The sequence below is a fragment of the Epinephelus fuscoguttatus genome, linkage group LG10 (assembly GCF_011397635.1).
Source record: "Epinephelus fuscoguttatus linkage group LG10, E.fuscoguttatus.final_Chr_v1".
NCBI lineage: Eukaryota > Metazoa > Chordata > Actinopteri > Perciformes > Serranidae > Epinephelus > Epinephelus fuscoguttatus.
This window is the reverse complement of record NC_064761.1, coordinates 14933867-14947752: the sequence shown is the minus strand read 5'-3', so window position 1 is coordinate 14947752 and position 13886 is coordinate 14933867. Positions and strand designations below refer to the sequence as shown.

General features: G+C 40.6%; 1 protein-coding gene across 2 annotated transcripts in view; it reads right to left on the bottom strand.

Moving 5' to 3' along the window:
• The window catches only part of ddah1 (dimethylarginine dimethylaminohydrolase 1), a 94431-nt gene that overhangs the window by 10257 nt on the left and 70288 nt on the right, over nt 1-13886 (bottom strand). For both annotated transcript variants that reach the window (XM_049586971.1, XM_049586972.1), the window contains exons 4-5: nt 12584-12657; nt 5201-5320 (exon numbers count right to left, since the gene is read on the bottom strand). In XM_049586971.1, the coding sequence (XP_049442928.1) occupies nt 5201-5320; nt 12584-12657 (194 nt within the window). The remainder of the gene's footprint in view (nt 1-5200; nt 5321-12583; nt 12658-13886) is intronic.

The following is a 13886-nucleotide window of genomic DNA, read 5'->3' as shown; positions in this document are numbered from 1 at the left end:
TGGAAGGCTGTAGGGTGGAGTACAAGCTGGGTATGCACATACTGCACGTCTGCATGTGTGTAACCAACCCAGACAAATTCCCAGGTCAGTTGTGGGTGTGTTAGGTGATTGTAGCGGCCCTAAATGAAAACACTGTCCATGTGCGTGACCGCCAACAACGTCTCTCACACACAGGGGGATTAAGGGTGGCAGAGGGGAGACTTAAAGGCCGACTCCACCAAAAGTCACACTTCGCTCAGAGTCTCTTAAACATCTAATTTTCTCGATAAAAGCTACGGGTGTGAAGAATATGTCCTACAGCAGAATTTCATTGTGCTTCATGTTAAGTTTGGTCCATGAAATACAATTAAATCCTGTATAAATTCAAGTAATAGAACAGTTGATTCTCTGTTCAATGTCAGTGTGCACAGTCAATTTGAGACCAGACTACTATCTCATGTATTTTTAATACCAAAGATGATTAATGCATTCAAGTCTCAGGGCTAAAAGATAGAAAATCAAGGGCAGGTTATCTTGGTTACATGTCTTTAAGCAATTCTTAGATTAGACTTCTAGAAGCTTTTAACAGCAGTTCAGCTGCCTGACACCATTAATATGCCTCCGATTTGTGCGTCATCAGCAAGTGTTTAAGAGCAAAAGAGAAAAAAAAGGAGAACCAAGGCTTCTACACAGTCATCCTGGCCCTCGACCAGGCATGAAGCTACAGCGAATCAGCAGCAACTTACTTCTGGACAGTGGCCGAGGTCCAGTTAATACACAGAGTGGTAGCTGGGCAGCAGAATGTGCTCAGTCAGAGCTGCTAAAACAAAATATTTACTGGAAGGTAATAAAATCCCCCCTGGGCGATCTCGACCAGTTAATATAAACACGGACAATTTACTGGACCTGATGCCTTCCACAGTGGTCATCAGCATAATCTGCATTTTGGCCCCTGATATGAATATTTATAATGCTCATTGTAGTAATCCTTCCCAGGAAGCCTTTAAAAGTTTTACTTCTACTCACCGATGAGCAACAGCAGGATGTGCAAGAAAAATTCATTTACTTCCAACTACAGAGGCGAAATAACTGAAAGTGGTTCCTGTTGATGTACACCACTGTAAATGTTGTCACTCCTTGACACGTATTTCACTCTGGAAATATTATTGGTCTATAGAGAGTGTTTATTGCTGCATCCTAATGTATCCAAGGGAATAGGACTAGGAGGGAAGGAAGGGGAGGAGAGGATGCAGAACATCTCTGATAATACTGAGAAAAGGACATAACCTAGAATAGCACCCAGAAACAATTCACATTTCTTGTGTTTGTTCCTGTTATCTTTTGAATGAACAAGGCCACAAACCAGAGACCCTTTACTGTAACCTGTGATATCAGCTGCTGCTGGCTGACTCTGCAGCTGACTCAGGGACCCGATAACATCACTGGCAAGGAAATGTAGTGCTCGAATGCCATATATGGTCCTTTTCCTGATATGATACATGCTGCAGAGCTCATCCATTTTTAATACATTGTAGCGCTGTGACTCCAGGGATGACCATGTCTGCCTGTCAGCTGTCCATATAGACTCTATAAAAGAAGTGGATATAGCCACCATGACATCACCCATTGGTTTGTGGACTATGTTGTGAAGCCTTGAGTTTGGCATTTTGGCTTTCGCCATTTTAGTTTATTGGAGCCACAAATGGCCACATTTGGATTTAAAGGTGGAACTGGGGTGGAGTGAGAACTGGGACTGATTGAGGCATTGCCAGTGACGCACTGCAACGCCTCTATCTCAATTAACAGGTCAGTGTGGTAGCAACTTCTCATTCTCAAGGTAGTCACATCCCACAGCTTTATCATCTATTTTACTGTAAATGGGACCATCACTCACAAAGCCAACTTGAGCTGTACTGAAGAAGACTTGAAATGAGCAATTAAGATCATAAGCTCATTAGGAAAATGTTCACAGAGGTAATAAATCAAGTGGGAAGTGGGGTCATTTTCTCATAGACTTATATAAAATCTGACTTTGTTTTGTGACCAGTGAAGCTGCCCCCTGTTGGCCATTAGAAAGAATCAAGAAGTTCAAGGCACTTTTGCATTGGCTTGACTTTTCAGACATGGATGCTACTTTCGCTTCTATGGTCATCCACCATGCAGGTCAGACTGAAATATCTCAACAACTATTGAATAAATTGCCATATGTTGTATAGATATAGATATTCATGTCCAGTCCCCCCCTCCTGCATGAATCTCAGCCTTTCCTCTAGTTTAACCAATACTGTGGTTAATAACTGGCAAATGACTAGTGCTAATTAGCGAATGCTAGCATGCTGAAACAAAGCGGTGAATATGATCAGTATTATAGCTGCTGAACTTACCCTTCTTAGCATTGTTACTGTTATCATGCTCACGTCAGCATTTAGCATTTAGCATTTAGCGTGGCCGTAGACTCCAAGGCCCCAATCACACGGAAAGTGTTTTAGCAGCTGGAGGTGGCTTCCTGTAATTGTTTTAAATGAGAATTGCGTTTTTTGCTTGCTGTTTTTGCATTGCTAGGCGCCTTGCATTTCTACGCTCTAGGCGCCTTGCATTTTTAACCAGAGCGCTCTGATGACTAGTTGAAAAAACTTTTTTTCAACTTTTTTCCCATTGTCCAATTGGATGATTTGAGAGGCGGGCCTTCTGTGGTGGTCACAACAACAAGTGTACAGTTGGTAAACAGTGGAGAAACTGATGGTAGTGGTTGCTGGACCCCCGAAGCTATACGGCCTCTGCCTGTTCATTTTAGTAACTAGCTACTAATCACTGTGGAAACAAGTACGCAGTTTTAGCGAACCAAAATATATGGTAAATTGATTACACAGGAAGGTTAGAGGTAAGGAGGTGATAGGGTGGTTGCCTGGCAACAATAAAAAGGTGCAGCAAGCATTTTTTTTTTTTTATTAGTAGCATTCAATTTTAAAAACAAAGAATAAAAGGCAGTGCAGTACACGCGTAAATGGGACCTTGATCTTGTTTGATTATTGTCTCAGGATAATTCAGAAACCTAAATCCAAACAATCTAAAGTGCTGTATTAGCTACTGATCTCTGGATATTAAACACTACAATTCATTTATCAAACATCAAAGTTCTTCAGAAACGTAGAATATCTTCATATATTGGTAAACAGGTTGCACATATGTTTGTAATCAGGATTTGGTCATCAAACACAGCTCATCCTAAATAAAGTCTTCACCATATTATCACCTCATTATCTATAAAAACTTAAGTGTGTAAACATCATTGAGGTGAAGACTAAGCCCTGACCAGTATAGAGTCATGACCTCATGAGTCAAACAGTGGTGACTGGTCAGCTACAGCCTGCCCAGCATGTCCACTACAGGGAGGGTTATGTGTGTGAGAGAGCAGGGAGTGGGTGCTGCAGCCTCTGACAGAGGTGGTATTTCGGGATGATGACTTCATGAGTGAGGCTTGGCAATGACAGCAGCAGATGGATGATGAAATTCATCCGGTCAGCATGTATTCTCATCCCTGGGAGAGCTAAACACAGACAGGAGACTACACCTGGCCTACACAAATACACATTCTGAGCACACTTCCCAGATAAAGACAGAGCCTAACTGCTTAGCAAAGTGAAAATTAAAAGTCTTTTTAACCAAATGTCGGTGAGATATACATATACAGACCTTCTACTCCAAACCCAGACTGCCAACAGGTCAGGGTCTACTCTCTGGTCTGAATATTTTATAGTTACAAAATTCTAGCTCCCTACAGACAAACTGAATGAGTCAGGCTCCAACTTTAATTTGTACAAAGTGTCTTTGTCCTAGGGTACACAGACAAGGAGCCTCACAGCCGTAGGAGCTGCATCCACATCCAAAACAAGCACTTTGAATTCATTAAAACAGCATTCACGAGATCTCACTCCCCTCACAAAGAGAACATTACCTAATTACAAATCCAGAGTCGTTAAAAGTCCTTTAAAACAGGAGCTAATTGCTGCAAGAGAGGGTGACGTAAGCCATAATTAGAAAGCGAGCAGTCTGTCATTAAGTCTCGCTAACGGCCACTCCTCGCTCCAGTAGCTAATTACTGGGGTGATCAAACAGGCAGGAATCTTAATGAGTCGATGCTGGAATATAAAATCAATTATTGCGTGTGTTTATGCACAAGATTCTCGACTTCCTGTGTACACTTCAGCTATGCAAACATGCACACAAGACCAACAAGTCTGACCTTGTGCTGCTCTCAAGTACTTTGCTTCATTAGGATGTGCTGTCAGATGGGCTGGTTTTAATTGCCCCCTGAGATACACTAAGTGGCTTTGACTTGACTTTAAGTAACCTTGTGTAGGATTGAACCAGTAGGGGGAGATATCACTCTAGGAGGCAAGTGAAAAGCCCTGCCAGCAAGGCCAAGGGTGTATGTGCTTGTGTGCAAGTCTTCATACTTATGTAATTAAACCTACAGCATCTGTGTCTAAGAGAGCAAATATGACATTACATATTCGGCTGCGTTTCAGTCATAGTGCTGACAAAAGTTCGTCTCATGTGTTTGGAAATTTTAAGAATAATTCCACCAGAGGGATGGGCTGAGATTTATTACTCTCTTTGTGAAAACGACCAATCTGTCTCTGTCAGGGTGCAAACTGCCTCTTGTTCATGCTGAGTCCTTCAGCATACCCGTGTTTATTTTTTTTGAGGGCTATGGTTGCGATGGCGCTCGATCGATTCAGAAGCCTTTTATGCAGTAATGAGCTCAAGCTGTTTAATGGAAGGACAATACCTTTGCAACCAAATGTGGAGTGTGAGTGCCAGGGGCAATCCCCTCAGCTTAGTTGAGAATGTGAATTAATGAGGAAGGATTAAGGTGACAGGTGGTCTCAATGTGCTTGCAATGGTAAGAAGCAATCAAGCTGTAAGGGAGTCTGCTCTGGATCAACACGTGTGATGTCCTGTCTTGTAGTGTTATTTTTGCTCAATACTTTGCAGAAGGGGAGGAAAAAAAGGACAGGGCTGTTAACACCAACAGCACTGGGCCAAGAGTCAACCCAAAAAAAAAAAAAAAATCAGCTGCGTCAATGTGCGTCATAGCTACAAAAACAATGCCACTACATTGATTGAGTGGTTTCCATGACTACAGCTGGGGGAAGCACAGCAATAGGATGAAGGTTTAACCACACACACAACATGCACTAAATGCACAATTCCATACTTTGAGGGCTTTCTGTGCTGGTTCACTGGCGCCGATGACAATAAGGCCCGGTCCTCCCATACTGCAGAAGCTCTTCAGGTGCAGCCCTTCCAGCACAGGCACAGTCGAAACAGCGTAGTCCTGCAAAACACAATCCAATTAGGTGATGGCACCTCTTTCTAGTCTTTGAAAGTAGTTACAAAACAAGACAAGCCTTACATGCAGCAACAATGTCAGAACCCAACATAAACTGTGGTAATGTTGTCCCAGACATGTAATGACCTGTAAAGCTGTGCAAGGTTCTCTTTTGGATTGAGCTGTACAGGTGTGACAACTCAGTGTAAAGCGTATATATGTTTGCATTTAACTGATGCTGTGTTTATGGTGTAGGCTCTGCATGGACATGTACGCTACATCATAGTCTGACAAGCCTGGCTTAAAATGGATGTAAGCTGCTAAACAGCATAGCGTTTTAAGTCTTGTGTGTGACTTATCCGGGCTAAAAATGAGTAAAAGAAATGCTGCTAGCCACTAGGCAAATTTATGCAATGAAATGTCATGGCTTTATGCTAATAACATAGCATGTTGTATATGTGGGGAAAGTGTGTCTAGTATGAGACATATGTTTTGTCAGTGAACCTTCTGAGCTAAAATGAAGCTGAATTTTGTAACATTCCTTTGTTAAATGTTGCTGTGTTCCCAGCTTCATATGAGCTGCGGAAAACTCTGCTAGCTGCTAGGCTAATGTATGCAATTTCAAATGTAATAGGCTTATGCTAATAACGTTAGCTTGTTGTATTTCTGGGGAAAACATGTCTACCAAAAGACTACTGTTTTGTTGGTGAACCTTGGGAGTTATAAAGTTAAACATTTTGTGTTTGTGTTTAATATTGTCACTATTAAGCCATGTTTTATATATGTTTTATGTGTTTTGAATCAATCAAACATAACAGTAGACTACTTCACAGAAACTCAACACAGTGGCATAGAAACCCCATCGCTAACTACCGTTTTGGAGGTTTAACTGCTGAGCAACACAAGCTCCTTTCTCACCAACATCTGGCTTTTCTTCTCCTAATGAGAAAGGCTACAATTGGCACTCAAACCAGGGTCAAATGACTCTGCAGTAGTCACGGGTATTTACTGGCTTTGATCAGCATTGATTTTTAGCAGATTTATATACTGTATGTTTAAAAAATAAAACCACGAACATGTGCCATTTTGGGTGGAAAAGGGGTAACAGACGCCATGCTCCATGCACCATAAATGCTCACATCAGTGTAGGCCACTTGCTTGGGCTCTGCATAGAGGCTACACACACGACTATATTTTAGCCTTTAGACTCCCTTTGTCGGTGACTACGCTTTACAGTCCTTTGGAAACAGAACAAAGCACTGCAGCTCCAGTCAGTGTGTGTGAAACAATGTAATATACTGTGGGTTGTTTTTTATAAAACAACAACAACAAAAGCTGTGTCGTTGTGCAGTTGTTAAAAAATGACCTTTAAAATGAAGTAGTGGGCAGCTCAGGGGAGAAAACAGCAAAAGTGTCCAGGAGATAAATCGTGACTGAGCTCAGGGTTATGAAGATATTGCAGAGAAACTTGTTAAAGCCTGACTGGAGAGGCTTTCCTCTGGTTGAAGGATGTTGTATAGCAAATGTTGGCATGTTACTGCAGGTAATGGAAAGTGGCAGAGGTGTCTTTAAAATCTCTAGAACATTAAATATAAAGAACTAAATAGGTAACAATCAGAGACACAGATTGGGAAAAAAAACATCACCTCAACATCAATGATCATCAGACATCACAATTTTCCAGGGAGCCCTGCCCACCTTATACCACTTAGAAAATGTGAATGTGAAAAGAGCAAAGCTGTTCAAACTATGGCAGAACATGTTGCTCATTTGGGATCCCTTCACTCAAAAAGACATTAAGTAAATATGTTTTAAGGGCCTTTAAAGGAACACAGTGTTCAATTTAGGGGGACTTAGTGACATCTAGTGGTAAGGACTGCAGATTGCATCCAGCTGAAACTTCTCCTTGTTAGTATTCCTTCAGTGTTCATTTTCCAGGAGGTTATTACTAGGAACCAATTATCCGCAGAGGTCCAGGTGTTTACAACTGGTAAAACACTGAATAAGTTACAAATCAGTGTTTCTCCTACATTGTTTGACACATCGCAGATGGGCCACTAGCCCAGTACCCACTAATGTGTGCTCACATTTTTCTCTGATAAATTAAACCCTGATGTTCAAGTGTTTTTTACCCAGAGCTAAATCATCCGCAGAGGTCTCTTCCTGTTATCAAACGGACCCAGTGAATTAAACCGGTAAAAAGATTGGATACGAAAACTACTGTGCAACAAGGTGATATCCGTAAACAAGGACCTTTAAATCAATAAACTTTTCAGACTGAGGATAAAAGCAGCATTCAGCCAGCAGCTGCATCCATATTGATTGATATATGGTCCATAGTAGTGCAGCATAGGATCATTACTATAGTATACATTTCTATGGAAAAGTATTCCGTACTGTATAAGGGCCTATCGTATTTTATCTTAAGACTTAAGCAGCTGATTTTGGCTTGACCCCTTCATTAAAACGCCGGTTGAAAGCCTCCTTGTTTGCAGTAATTAAAGCCTGAGGTCCATATTTAAAGAATTATAGCACAGCACATCCTGCTGAAACAACATCATTTTATATCATTGACTTTGTTTGGATTTTGATTTACTGATTTTCTGGACTGGAAGAATTTACCACTTTCCAGTTGATTGATTGAGCATTTGATACATGGACTCACAGTTTGTGACAGTTAGACATACCGTAAGTCTTTCGAGGATTGCAAATGCCAGAGTTGAGTCCTTCAGAGATTTGTAAACCTTGAAGTGATACCGAGCTGTAATTTGAATTACGATAGGATTTGAGACTTCAAGCTTATTTTGCCAAGACCTTTCCTTCCTGATTCAACGTGAATGCATTTATATGAGCGTATAAATTTTGGTTTGCGCCTCACAACTGACATCCATATGTTTTCTTAATCACATAATATGTTTTGAATTGGTTTTCATGGCTCTCAGCTTCATGAAACTCTATGAAGTATTGTGTACATTTTCCATAGTTTCACTCTTATGTGACATTTTCCATTCAAGTATATGTTAACACTTTTCAGGTCAATATTTGTATTGCATCATTAGCTTAATTAAAGTGCTATGATTCACTGACTGTGACTGAAATACAGAATAGCACTTGGCAGTTCATCATGTATAAAGCTTAAATTACTCCATTCTTGATGTTTTCGTGAACTCTTCCCTTGGCACTTGTTTAGAAGATACAAAAGGACAACTGGGAATTATGTAATCTGAACTTCCTTCAGTCATTATCCATGAACAGGAAGTTTTGTTACTGTGCAAAATTAGAAATACGAGTCATACTTTTCTCCTTATCAAGATAAATCCTTATGGGAGTTCAGGAAGAGACACAGTTGCTTTTCATCTACACTAAACAAGCTGATTTACTGCCACGTTGTCCCCTGAAAAGACCCTATTGATCAACCCACAGGCACAGCACACTGAGCTCCACTGTTTAGCTCTTTAGCTGTGTCCATGTTCGTGTCTTATTGGTTCAAGTTAGGAGTCAACACCTCTTAGCAGCAGATGAAAAGAAGTGGTTTGGCCTGTGTACTGCTTCTTCCCGAACAAATTCATTCAATCAGCAGCACCATCTGGTCTGACCTCTGCAAGGCCCATAAAGAAAAGAGCTTCCGACATCTGTACACAGTTGTTGAGCGCTAAACAAACCTGGCAACAATGTGATCCTTAATTTGATAATGAAAGGAAAGAACAACAGTGATAGCAGGAATCAATCTGATAAAAAACGGAAAAAATAACAATAATGGATGCTCAAGAGATTTTTCCTAGTGTCATTTGCCAGAGACGCATCATTAAGTCCTGTCTTATCAAAGATAACAGAAAACACAGAGGAATCCATAATGAGGAATTCAAATCAGATACAGATGGGAAGAGGGAAGCACAGCAATAAGGCCATTCATCTTACTGTAACGTGTTGAACTCTTCACGCCATGACCCACCTACGAACTTGTGAGTTGGCTGGCTTTTCTCTTTTGTTATGGTCTCTCAGACCAAATCCAAAAGCGATACGCGTAAAGTCTACAGTGTGAGACTTCTTCACATTCCAACAACAGCAAACAAGACTGATAGAATCAGTCTGTGTTTGTGACCCACACTGTGACCCTGTTTGCAGACTTCACGCCCACATCCTCCCAGTTTGCCTGAATCTGTGGTCTCAGTGATGTTTGGGATATTTTGCACAACATTTCCTCTTGACGTGTGTTTCATGTGTGAGTGGTGATCGCTGAGCTCGGTTGTGGCTCTCAAGGTTGGGCCACAGTGCATGGGAATAAGCCAGAAGGTAGTCAGAAAGGAACATATGGTGAAATACAAAATGACTGACATCAGCAAGGGTTGAAAAGAGACATGAACAGGGCTTATACACTTACTGTTGCCATTTACATTAAGGACAAGGCTGGTGAGCAATATTTTTCCTGGGGTCAAGAAATCCTATTAAAAGAGCAAAACCAACAATGCATCTCTCCATACTTTCTGATCTTTCTGTCTATTCTGTGGCACTCATCTCCAAGCTTACTTGTTTTTTTTAAAGGCATAAATCTTTGAATGGGTCACAAATAAAGACTTATATTTAAATAAAAAGAATTACCACCTTAGGGTTATATGCCAACTCGTCCAGTTGCTGTTTATGTCTATGACTGTCCAGACTCATATGTAGTCATGACAGTGGCTGCAAAAAACCTAGATATTCTAAAACATGGATGCTACATACACATCTTAAGCCCAGCACCACAGAAGATCTATACAATCACCACTGTTTCAAGGTGGGTGCTAAAGTCACCAATTCGGTATCCAACCAAATGTCTCCCCTTCTGTTTTTGAGTTACGGCTTTGAATAATGGCCAGAGAAGTGTTTTTGCAGAACTTTACGTCACACTGACCTTTGAACCCCAAAATCTAATCAATTCAACCTTGAGTCCAATTGGACGTTGGTGCCAAATTTGAAGAAATTCCCTTAAGGCGTCCTGAGATATTGCATTCATGAGTGTATAGAAGCGCAGACAACTCAAAAACGTAACTATTGTTGGGGCCCAAAAAAGAGGCTAAATAATTTCCTAAAATAGTTTGGCATGGTAGTTTTTTTTTAGTAAATGTTACTCAAGTAGTGCACTAAGTTCAGCAGCCAATTTGGTCCACTGGGAAGTATTCACAGCTGCAGGACAGTGTGTTTATTCACTGTAATGTAGGAAATCAGCACAACACTGATGTGTTGTACTGATGGATCATTGATGTGTTTTTAATGGGTCTTGAAAAACAATGCAAGTATTTGGTACTGAGTAATAACCTTTGTCAGACTCTAGCTACAAAGGCAATACTTAAATAGTTATTGCGATCAATTTATTGTTGATTTTGGTTCCTTTAATGGGATTTGTTGACAGTAAGTAAAATTCAGAGTATTATCAGACTTACAGTATCCTTTTCTGTGATATGAGAGCTATTTATCAAAGTGAGTTGATTAGTGATTATGTAACATTTGTCCAATTCCAAAAGGAGAAAAGCCAGTTTTCATTCTCAAGCTGTAAATTATATTTCAAAAAGATGTTTTTTAGCCTCCAAGCCTCCAAAAGGAGTCAGCGGTTCATTCATTCATTTAGAGGAAAACAGTATTTCACCTCCAAAGTATAGAATGTCTTTGAATGCATTTATTTTAACAGACGTATTGATCGATGATGATGATGATGATGATGATGATGATAATGAATGAAGTAACTGATGAGGCAGGTGGTTCTCCTTGCAAATCACCTTTTTAATCAGTGTCATCAACTGCTCGTTTCATCACTGTACACAGAGGTGGCAGAGGTTTGCATCAACAGCTGATTAAAAATGCCTCAAAGCCAGCTGAGGCCTGGACCCTGGCGGGCACTAACGACTAATTGCCATTGAGACTCTCTACAGCTGCATCCATCAATAACCTCAGAGTGCTTCGCTTCAGGAGTGCTAAATAACAAATAGAAATACTTTTTTAAAAAAAACTGTACTCTGCACAAGTATTTATTCTTTTGGTTGCTCTCACTTTTATGTCAATATAAATGTACACAAAGTTACTATATATACAAATATACAGTGAATGTTTGAATGTTCTTGCCAGTGCCCAGTTTGCACTGGACTTGTATGTTCTCAACATTATTTAGTCCATAATGACACAGACTGAAAGGCAGAAGAAACGGATGGATGGAGGATAGATATAATAAACAGAATGGAGAGGGTGAAATGAGGCAGAGATGGATGGAGGAAGAAATGGAATTAAGAGAGAACAGGAGGTGGAACAGGATGAAAAAAGCAAATGAACAGAGTGATGATGTTATCTTCCTGGACTAAAGCCTGTATGATTGATAATATATTTATCTCTTCCTTCCTTGTTTGCAACGTCGGATCGCTCACAGCATTTAAGAGATTTCATAAGGTACATTAAAAAAAAAAAACAAAACAGATTCAATACATTTCTATATTTTTATGCTGACCTCTACAAAGTCTCAAAACTGGTTTCAGGTTAATATGCATCTTTACAGACATAAAACAAAACTTACTTTTGTTTTTTTTATCCTTAAAGCTGCTCTAATTGATATACATGTGTATAAACAATGGGCCAAATGTATGATGGCAAAAATGTGCACATTGTGACAAACCCACAGAGCCCCACTCCGTAGTTCCCCTCTGCTCAGTGGAGCTTTATAGCATATCTCAGCTCATTGTTTTTGCAGTAGACCAGCTACCTCACCATTTTTGTTTCCTCCCACAGGTCTTATCAACGTTATTTTTAGCTGCAGTAGGCATACGTGTTTTGTGCAAAAAAGCCCCCAAAATCCACTATACCCTGGCTGTATAGTAATGAACATCAAAAAGAGAAAGTTATCGAATAGGTGGTGAACAAAGTGGACCATTTAGCAGCTTAAGAGTCAGATATTTCCCTCAGAATTGGGTGGAAATCAAAACAGGGGTGAGAGGATTGTCATTATTGGCCTTACATGTGGCAGTTGGAGGCAAACAGGCCCCCAAATAAATGCTTATGATACTATGTGCCTGCTGGATATTCATATTTTCAACTGTTGGCAAGCATATTTGCCATTTCTACGTACATGACAAAGTTGTGCTTACAGTTTGCAGCACTGCCCCAAAGTTTCTATAAATATGAATGAATGCAAATTAAGTACATTTAAAATTCAGATACCAGTCATTTTTGAGGAAGGTATCTTTACTTTTATTTAAGTATGAGTCGTGATTCTGCCACTTTTTACACCACTGCACCATTTAAACTCACCTTAAAGGCATCTGCTAGTATCTCTGCTCCTCTCTGATTGGTTCGTTTGGATAGGCCCACGAAGAACTCTCGCCCTGAGGAAAGAAACAGACATCACTGGTGTTATGTAAGCAAATATCAATTCAACTCACTTCAATTTAATTCAGTTCAGTTCAATACAACTTTGTCTATGCCAGTGGGATCAACTGCATGCAGTAGCTTGCCACATACATCAGCTTAAACAAATATATTTGGAAATAAATAAATACATTAATAAATAGCTAGCTATACATATCAAAGACAAAAATTGATCACAAAAGAAACACAAGGTAACGAGGCTATGCAAAAGCATCTATAAGAAACTAAAGGCGCATTCCCCCTGCATGGTGCGGCGCACCTTGACTCACTCTTTTTTGACTTTCCATCGGCAAAAGTTGTGGATAGTACCCGGTGCCTTTTTTGGTACCACCTGGGTCGAGGTTCCAGGAGAGTTGGAGTTAAAAGACTGCAGACCACTGACTGTTCAGAGATAATCATCACTTGTGTGACATGTGACAGCCAGCACAAACCCAGCATATTAAAACAGCCAACTACCCTCAAATTGGCAATTGCAGTTTATGCGCGGCATCCGCAGTGTTAAACAAAACAGAGAAAGCACTTGGTACTAAAAGTGAGTTCAGTCGAGCTGAAAGATGCAGAGAAAATGCAGCAAAATACAGCAGGTGGGATAAAGGACTAACAACTTGTATAATACATGCAGTATGAACACACACCCAAACAGTTCTAACATCTATAAAGTCTACAGTGATTTAGTCTAAAAGTTTTGAGCACCCAGCAATACAGCCAGGCAGTGAAGCTACAGTAGGTGAACACTGCACTTACCACAGTGTGTACTTTATGCATGCCTATGAGAAAGGCCAACTGTGGTCAGTATGGTGGGGCACAGGCAGACAGAGCCCTGAATGCCTGGCGAAGCTGCAGCAGCACACAGAGCTCAGGGATGGGCTTCTAACGTAGCTGCTGAGACTTTACAAAATGAGCCGTTAGCCGGGGCCCTGCCAACAGGAAATGTTTCTAGCCCTGCCATGTGAAACCGATTTCAGCTGGAAGGAACGAGCACGTAGAGCCAGTGTCTAGAAACCCAATTAAGTGTACTATGCTTTTTCCTTGTGGCCTGTGCAGTGTAGAAGACACTGACCCACATTTCGACTCACCACACGACTGTACCGATGATTCTCTGCCCTCACCATATTTTACGATCTGATGCCAGAGGAATAAGGAGCCCGTGGTGAGAGCTTGCAGCACAGTTGATTTGATTTAACCC